At 48.9% G+C, this 9,359-nt stretch overlaps 2 protein-coding genes across 2 annotated transcripts; both read right to left on the bottom strand.

Annotated features, from left to right (window-relative positions):
- Positions 1-605: 605 nt before the first annotated feature.
- Positions 606-2,242, bottom strand: LOC119364217. Its single transcript, XM_037629647.1, has one exon. It carries the CDS (start codon positions 2,061-2,063, stop codon positions 795-797), a length of 1,269 nt encoding a protein of 422 aa, XP_037485544.1. The 5' UTR covers positions 2,064-2,242; the 3' UTR covers positions 606-794.
- A 4,725-nt stretch (positions 2,243-6,967) lies between these two features.
- On the bottom strand, positions 6,968-8,769 carry LOC119364216. Its single transcript, XM_037629646.1, has one exon. It carries the CDS (start codon positions 8,315-8,317, stop codon positions 7,589-7,591), a length of 729 nt encoding a protein of 242 aa, XP_037485543.1. The 5' UTR covers positions 8,318-8,769; the 3' UTR covers positions 6,968-7,588.
- Positions 8,770-9,359: the final 590 nt, after the last annotated feature.

The following is a 9,359-nucleotide window of genomic DNA, read 5'->3' as shown; positions in this document are numbered from 1 at the left end:
GTTTAGGGCATTTACATGCTACTACCTCTTCCTGGTTTATAGGTCCCGTTTGTAGTTTGTGCCAAATTTTGATTAAAGATTTAACTAACAAAATGTTAATGCATGTCAAGAAAAATTATCTCATTGGATTCGTACTTGAACATAGTTTTCAAAAATATAATGTTTGGTGACATGCGTGAACATTTTGTTAGTTTAATCCATGGTTAAAATTTGGCACGAAATACAATGGGGACCAATAAACCCGGAGGTAGCCACTTAGATAGGCGCTTACAAGAAAAAAATAATATAAAAAGAAAATAAAAGCACCTAAGCGTCTCAGCTTTCAACGGAAGACGCTAATCAACAAACAGCACAAGCACTTGGTGCAGGAAGAAAAGAGGCCAAGCGCGTGGTGCATGGTTTTGCGCCGATGGCTAGGGTGACGCCCGGATTTAACACGGCAACCGCTAATCAACCAGGATTAGGATGCTGGAGCCCAGGCTAAGCGCCTCGCATTGGAGATGCCCTTAGAGTGATCAGATCTAAGACGTTATTTGGTTGTCTTTTCTTAGAAAGAAACAGCGAAAATGCAATAGGCAGTGACCCTTCTGAAAGCAGCTTCAATAGGAAAGAATGAAACGCAATTTAATTAGATACGAATCAATATGAACGGGTACGCATTACAGGTGTTTAATTAGTACTCGTAGGTTGCAGAGCGCAACAAGAACATCGCAAAATCAGAGCCTCTGACTCTGAGGCTCAAACACCAGACGACGGGTAGACAAGCAAATCAACCCTGAACAATCCAATCCCCATCACGAGCAGATGGGGCACCGGACGAGGCCGTTCTCGTTGCACTCGCCGCACTGGACCGTCTCCTTCCGCTCGCCGTCGACGCGCACCTTGCGGCTGCCGTTGCAGTCCCTGCACATGACGAACCTCACGCCGGCGCACCCCGCGCACCAGACTCGCGCCCGCGGCAGCCCCTGGAGCAGGGCCTTGAGCTTCCCCTCCTCCTCCATCCTCGTCACCTCCGCCGCGCCGCCGACGTGCTTGCCCCGGACGAACACGGCGGGCACGCGCAGCTCCCGCCCGCCCAGCAGCAGCCGCAGCTCCTCCCGGTAGCCCGAGTCCATGGACACGTCCCGCTCGATGACCTTCACGTCGTGGGCCTCGATCGCGGCGCGCACCGCGTTGCACTCCTCGAACGTCTTGCGGATGCCGCGGAGGGTGGTGGTGTAGAGCACCACCGCGTCCGCGCCGCCGGGCGGGCACTTGCCCTCCGCCACGATGGCCGGCACCACCTTCGGCTGCTTGGGTTTCTCGGACCCAATCACCCGCTTGATGTGCGCGCCTTCCTCCGACAGCTCGCGCTCGATGGACGCGAGGAGCTCCGGGTCGAACAGCGGGCTCAGGCTCCGGCGCGACGACGACATGCCTCCGGTCTCGGCCGCGCTGGGCTTCCGGGCGACCCGGGCGCTTCCCGGGGAGAATCTCTTGGACGCCCTGGACAGCTTGGAGTTGTCGATGGAGTTATACGGGCGGAGGACCCTGTCCTCGTCGGCGACGTCGCTGGGCTTGCTGTTCTCCTTCCCGGAGCAACGCTGCAGCGGGCTGTTCTCCTTCCCCGGCGTGTTCCTCCGCTTCGCCGACGACCTCTTGGGCGACGACAGGGCCATGGCGAGGACCCTGGCCGGAGACCAACGGCCGGGCTTGGTCGGCTTCTTGGCAGGCGAATCGGCGTCCTCCAGCCCGGCCATGATCTCCCACGCGTTGATCACCTCCATGCCGGACTCCGGCTTGGCCGCCGGAGCCGGCTTCTTGGCGTCCGGGACGACGAGGGGGGTCGGGCGTCTGGCGGATGCGCGCTTCCACTCGCGGCTTATCGGCTTCTCCTGCTCCTGCGGCAGCGGCAGCTCCTTGGCTCCAGCCGTGGCGCCGTGCTTGGCCTGCAGGTCGAGGACGCCGTAGGTGGTGGAGGTGAGGGAGACGACGTGGTCGACGCGGCCGCGCACGGTGGCGCGTGCGGCGCCGGTGCGGCCTCCGGGCCCTGGCGGGAGGAGCTTGGACGAGATGCACCCCATGGGCGCGGCAGCGACGGCGACGGCGAGGGCGACGGAGAAGCACACCTCGGTCCTCTCTCTAACGGCGTTCTTTCCTCCTTTGGCTTTGTTTGTTGACCGGTGGGTGAGAGAGAATACGGTGGGCGATGAGTGGCTGGATGGAGGAGTTTTTGTGGTGTTTGAAGTGTGTAGTGGCGCAACGGTCGTCAAGTGTGTGCAGTTGCTGCAGATTTAGTTTTTCTTTTACTACTTTCCTCGTGTGGTGCGGTGCTCTCGTTCCATTCCAACGGTCGAATCGAATCGGGGGAGACGGTTGGTGCCCGCGCCAGGAAGGGAAGGGAAGAGGAGGGTCCGCAAACCGAAAAAAAGTGGCGCGGCCCGTGTCAGCATGTATTCCATCCATCTATCCGTTGAGTCGCGCGCACTCTTGGGCTGGCCTCTCCTGCCTTCCCATTTCATTTCATTTCATCTCGCGTGGGAGCCCATAAAGTCTGAGACTTTTCAGTTTTACTTCTTTTTAGACTTTATCGAAAAAAAACTTCTTTCTAGAAAGTACATTTATTTCATTGTTTCAGCCGCGTTCGTCTTTGACCATCCGTAGTAGTACCTTCTTCCTGGTGAGATAAATAAATTTACTTCTGGAGTACTACCATATTAAACCCAATAAGAGTCGCGCAAAGGCCGCTCGCTGAGCTATGTCACGTCGATCGATGATTTACCGTGCGATAAAAAAAAGACAATAGATAAACGCTGCGATTATTTTGTTTCCTTCCCAACGAAGGCACGCGCACGCCTTCGTCTCCGCCTCCTCCACACGCCGCCTCCTCGTCTTCCTCACTGTCGCTAGCCGCAGCCGCCACCTCCTCTTCCCCCTCTCTCTGCTTCCTTGTCCACCCCCTCGCTCAAGGAGGCGCATACGAGCGGCGGCGGCAGCGGATCTGCGGGAAACATAGGAAGGCAGGAGGTGTGACGGAGCGGATTGGCGGCGGGAAATTCCGGGAGGAGCACGAGGCAGAGTTGATTTGTTCGACGACACGTCGTGGCAGGTGGCAGGACGACTCGCCTCCTTGCCGTCATCGCAGCTCCCGTCTGTCCTCGCCGCGTCTCCATCGATTCCCTTGATTTTGAGGTATGACGTCCTCTCCAGTCCCACCTCCACTTGAATATTTAATTAATCATTGGTGAATCCAGTGTGTTTCACACGATCTATTTATTCTTTGTAGGAGTTAGAGTTATTGATCTATTCAAAATTTCTTATATGCCATCTATCGAGAATTATGACCTAAAACATTACCTCGAGTTCTTCTTATGATAACACTATGGTATTGTCGGGGTCGTGCTGCAGGATGTTCTAGGCAGTCCGGGGCATGCTGTTGCTGCTCGTGCAGCAGAACGACAGCCACATCGGCGCGTCCTGGGACAACTCTTCGTCCACTTCCACGGCCCCTCGGCATCGCCTTTAAGTTCGCCGAGATGGACTACGTTGCCAAAGGCAAGCGGCCGCTCCTCTGCCCCCCTCTCCTCCCCGCTATTTGAATTTCTGGTGATTTCTGGAACATTGGTTAGCCGCTTAAAGCTGAGAGAGGTTGAGGCGAAATAATCTCAAATTCTTAGCCAGATTCAGCTAGCAAGTTATGTTTGAGTTCGTTTTGAATTACACCCTGCATAGCTGTGGATCCATGTGGTAAGTTAATTGTAATAATACACTTTAGTTTGAGGCTAGAAAGTTTGGGTGAAATGATCTCAATCAAATTCTCAACTGAATGAAGCAGCAATTATTGGGTGCTTCACCAGGATCAGACTGTCTAATTCTGCTACTTTCTGCTATGCTTGTTGTGGTGTATATGCTTCATATGTAGAAAGTAATATCCACTTCTGCACTTGTGTTAGTACTACTGCTTCAATTGTATGTGTCTCTGTTTTAAGATAATCATGGTAATCCCCTGGACTTGTTTAAGGCCAGGAGGTCCGGCCTAGATGGTCTAAATTAATTTTCAACTTGATCAAACTAGGAATTATTGTGTGCACATAAGGATCAGAGTGTCTTTTCTGATATTTTGATATGCTTGTTCTGATGTATTCTTAAGGTGTTGGAAGTTCCAATCTACTTCTGCACTTATTTTAGTACTACTGCGTAGCAAACCAAGTGTGCAGCCATTTCGGATTATAGATGTTATTGTGTTACAGAGACCTCACATACTCATGCGTGCTTGATTGCTTACTTGGTGCCATCTAGGCTTTGTTTGGTGGTCTTGTCTGATTACTTCGTCTTACGTGGTTGTAGGTTAATGATTTACTGGAGATATCCAAGACGATTTCAACATTACCCTTCATGGTTGAGCTTGACATTCAAAAAGACAGTGTCAGGCAGCCGAGGAGCCATACGTGGAACCTACTGAGGGTTAAGCGTGGGACTGATATAGTGAAAGTTCTGTTTGAGTAGATATTGGTCACAAAGTAAGTTCAAGTTGCAAATGGGGTAGTGAAGTCACTTATATCATGTTGTGATAGAAAAAACTTATGTTATGTTGTCAACCCTTTGGTTTGCTACTCTTAGATGCCTGTTGAGTAAATGTTATCTGAATGCTCACATTCTCTTTTGTTTCAGAGGCAACTCCATGAAGGACGCAGCATCCAAGGCTTATGCTCAGGTGTTTGCTCCTCACCATGGCTGGGCCATAAGGAAAGCAGTATGTGCTAGAATGTACGCCCTTCCTTCTAACTCGCAGCTCTTGAAGAAACTAAATGAAGATGGTGAGTGTGTCTTCGTCTCCAGAACACTGATTTATCTCTCCTGTAGTTTACACATGTTATTACATTGAACTTCCATGTCAAGCAAGCAGCTCATAAAATTAGCTGACATGATCAAATCACATTGCTTTTTGGTTGCCTTAGAAAGCATTGAAACTTCTAGGCGCTCTACCTCCAAAAACTTTACTCGGAGCCTACCTCGCTGTCTCACTTTTGTGTGGTCCGCATAATGCAAGGCTAAAAGTAATAATGCATTTAATATTTTTAACCACTATTGTATCATTATCACTCATCTGGACTTCCTCTATTTTCACTAAACTATGCATCCTGTCAAACAGAGACGTTAACAAGTACGACAACTGGATTAGTGTGCACAATCTTTGAAGGACCAAAAAGGAGTACCACCTCTATTCCAAATAGATAATTTCCTAGAAGGTGTTCCTTCAAACTTTGCTTTAACTTTTACTGAATATTCAGAAAGATTGTCAAGGTTAGCAATTAAACTAATGTAATGAGATTTTTCAGGCAAAACACATTTCATAATTTTGTAATTTATTTGTTCTTTGTACTAATGCTTTGGTATAAAAATATAACTATAGAAGTCACATCTTGGAGACTACTCTGTTCTAGAATGTATGATGGAATTAAGTTACATGAGATCATTAGTTTATTAGCTGGTCTTTCACACCGATTGATAGTGAACTCATTTAAAGGTTGGACGGTCTCCCCAGAATCATTTGAGATCGTTGCACGAGTTTCTTCTGAACTGTATTTGAAGCTAAAAGGATGAAGCTTATGTTCTGTTCTTTGATTGATATTTTATTCATGCACCATTGGAAACTAACAAATTAATATTTTGATCTGACCACAAAGTGATTTAAGATCATTGCATCGTGTCAATCAGTGTGGAGACAAGTTAGAACTCAATACTTTACACTTCCAGTTATTATGTAGTTGCCGAGCTTTGGTATGGGGATTATTTGGATTTTGTTAATGTTCCCTTGCCTATTTATGTGTTTCGGCTGGCAAACTGGATACTTGAAAAACTACAATTAAATGTAATAGAAAAACTTTATTTATCAGGAAAAGTTTCTTGCGGTTCTTGGCTTCACGTGCTCTCGTTCACATTTGAAGGATGGTTTGCAAATTCCTGTTAAATGTCTGGTCAACAATAAAGATACAGTCGGCTGCATTTAGTCTGCTCTTCTATTGCTGGGTAATCTTCTTATGCCATCATTTTTTGAGTATTTTTGTGATGCGGGTATCCGGTCCAGAGCTGATGGAGACAAGCAAAATCGTATTGCTGCTTCTGCTATTGATTGTAAGTGATCCTTTAATGACATTGCTATTTTTTGTTCTCTTAATACTACATCTGATTTGCATACTTCATCTATTCCCTATTTGAGAAATTGTGCAGGTTTGTGTTTCATTGCTCCAGGAAAATATGGGTGGAACCTTTTAGGAACTCAAGACGGCAGGCAGTGATTATATTTCATTGTGATGGTAGTTTTTCTCTTGTTCTTGGTTTGTGTCACTAACCATCCTAGCAAGTATTATGAGATATACCCTAAACAAAATTATTATGATATGTGTTCCTCAAGAAGTTATACGGGTTAAGTTACATTCATCTGATTGAGATCAATTCAACGATAAAATGGTCATTGTATGAGTTTTGTTTTGTTTCAGTGCTAAAATCCCTAGCATTTGAATGACAAGGTGGGTTGGTATGAGTTCGTTTTATATGCCATGCAAACAAAGTACTTAGTACTTAAGTATTGTCATTTCAATTTTATGCAGTAATGGTCTTCTCTTCATTCTAAAAAATATGAAGAGAATACAACCTAGACGTTTCAGGTTTTCACAACAATTCCATGGCAAAATAGTGTTGGTTTGAGAGATTTTCATGTCCTGGTGACGACTGATGCTGTAAGCCCCGATGCAAGGCATTTCCTCTTTTATCCATAAACTTTGCAATGGCCATCTATTGTAACTTGTAAGAATCTGTCTTGTACGGGTTTCAATGATCTTACATGAGCGAATTATTCTTTATAATCCTCACTAGATGATGCCAACAGTTCATCACTTCTGTTTAAATTTCTTTGCTGATCTTGTCTATCACTAAGCTTTCCTTGCTTGCAATTTTAGGACCAGTAGCAAGCTGGCATGACTCATGATGCAATGCCATTTCAAGGATCTGGATGATTTGGTACTAATTCATTTACCGAGAGATATTCTCCATCAAGCATATTGCATTTGGCTCTTTGAGAAGATTTACTATAATGGAGTTTTATTATATGGGATTATGAACAAAGTGGATTTGGAATTTGATTAGTGCGCCCAATCCTGCATCAAGAGGCGCCGCCAGGTGGCGCCCCAACCACTAGTAGGAGTAGTACACATTGCCTTTGTTTTCTTTATCTCCGACCAGTGACCGAGTGATGAGATTGTGCCCCCAAAGAAAGAGTGAAGTGAAAGTACATACAAAAGTCAAACACCGATTTCGCACAATGATACTACTACTTACACCGATTTTACCTGCTTGCGCCCGTACATGGAAGGAAGCAGGCGTAGCTAGCTGTACAAAAGAAAGGGGCGGGATACACAATGCACAAGAGGAGATCAAAGGTTGGTTTTGTTTAGCACGGGCGCAAGCAGGCAAGTACACGTACTACTATGCTCGGCAACCGTGAATGTACAGCAGTTCCCGTGCCTACCGAAGCACGGAAGGCTGTGTACAACTGAAGATGTGTACACAACTGTTCCCGTGCTTCCTGTTCCTCAAGCACGCAAGAGATTCAAACCAAGCACCGCCCATCTCCATCCGGCCACCGCCGCGAAGCAATGGGCTTCACGTCTCCCAGTCCCAGAACCGGCCGCGGGGGCGACAGGACTGAAACGTCTACCGTCGGCGACCCCGACACCGCGGGCTTCGATTCACTCGTCCCAGATCCACCTTCCCGACGGTTGTCCGAGTCAGAGCCGCACAAAAAGCCACCAAGCGCGGAGGTGACGCTCGCCCAGCACCCGCTCCGCTCCTCCTCCTCCTCGCGCGCCGCAGGCGCGCGGCTCTCGGACCGCACTGCCCCAAAGCACGACACCTTCGGGGACACGGGCTCCACGCCCACGGCCTCGCTCGCGAAGACCCTAGCCCCTGCGGCCGGCCGGCGCCAGTCGCGGCCGACCACATGAGAGCGCCGCTGCTGCACGACCATCTTCCCGGCAGGCAGAACGCCGACGACGATTGCCTCCAACTCCAACCTCCTCGGCGCCCTCGACGGGCCCTTGTTACGCGTCGTCTCTTCCGCCGCGTTCTTGGGGTTGGAGCCGCCCTTGGTCGACCCGTCCCGCTCCAGCGCCGCGCCGGTTCGCCCGGACCAGGCCCAGATAATCCGTCGCGACTGCTCGTGGGCGTTGGCGACGTCAACGTCGGAGGCTCCGACCGCGATGGTCTCGCAGGCGACCTTCGTCGACCTTGACTCGCCGCCGCCGACGCAGAAGAGGGACTCCAGATCGAGCTGTGGCATTCTTGCCTCTTCTTGCCTGCTGCTGGGCAGCAGCTGTGAGTGATTGATATCAGATGTGTATGACTGGGAACTGGGACTCTGGTGGTAGGAGGTTTGGTATAAAAGGGAGGCGACAAAGGCGTGGAGATTTCGAAAGGTTGGCTTGGCTGAGGAGCGCCGCGACGGTGGCGACTGCCGAGTGGCGAGTGCCGTTGGGAGGGTCGTTGAGTGAGGTGCGGGTTACCGGGGAAGGGGGAAGTTTTGGAGTTTGCTCGATGGAATGATGGCGTGTTTCAGCGCGCAGGTCAGCAGCTCTGCGGCAAGTGGATTTTCTCGTGTCCTCGAGCTGCCGAATGGAACCGCCAGACGAGAGGGGTGACTGTGACGTACTGCCGGCTATGGGTTTCTTGGGTCACATCTGAATTGGTCTTTCTACTCCGTTTCTCGAGTGTTACTTGTAATTATCATATAAACTAAATTCGCATTAATTTATCACTTGGGTCCATAGCTTAGTGGTAGAGCATTTGACTGTAGATCAAGATGTCTCCGGATCGAACACCATTGGATATTTAGCCAATAAAATGCAAAGTAGTACGTTTTAAACATTGAACTTGCAGTTTCAATTATTTTTTAACAATACACCGAACCGCAAATTTGCTCCGGTATCCGTCCGCGGACAGGAGGATAGTTCTCAAACAGTGATGCCACATGCCACCATCAAACGCTCCCGCATACATTTCAATCACTATTTGAACTAACCAGACGAAATTCGTGCAAACACGACGGATTTCATGTAAACAAGAAGAAATTCATTATATTTCAGTTTTTAACTAAATACTATACCAGACTAAAGTAAAACTAGTCTACGACCGGCGTCGGCGGATATCCATTCCCACAACACAGATACCCTTGACTAGTCTACAGCCGACTGCGGCGGAGCGTCCATTCTCTTCCCCATGTCCGACAGCCCGCTCATCGGAATACCGTGAACCCCGGAGGTAAATGCTTCAGCGCAAAGGGCGGCCCGCTTCCCCATATTCGGCAGCATCGCTCATCGAAGTGG

The sequence above is a fragment of the Triticum dicoccoides genome, chromosome 2B (genome assembly GCF_002162155.2).
Source record: "Triticum dicoccoides isolate Atlit2015 ecotype Zavitan chromosome 2B, WEW_v2.0, whole genome shotgun sequence".
Lineage (NCBI taxonomy): Eukaryota > Viridiplantae > Streptophyta > Magnoliopsida > Poales > Poaceae > Triticum > Triticum dicoccoides.
The sequence above is the reverse complement of the archived record's forward strand: the minus strand, read 5'-3'. Positions and strand labels throughout refer to the sequence as shown.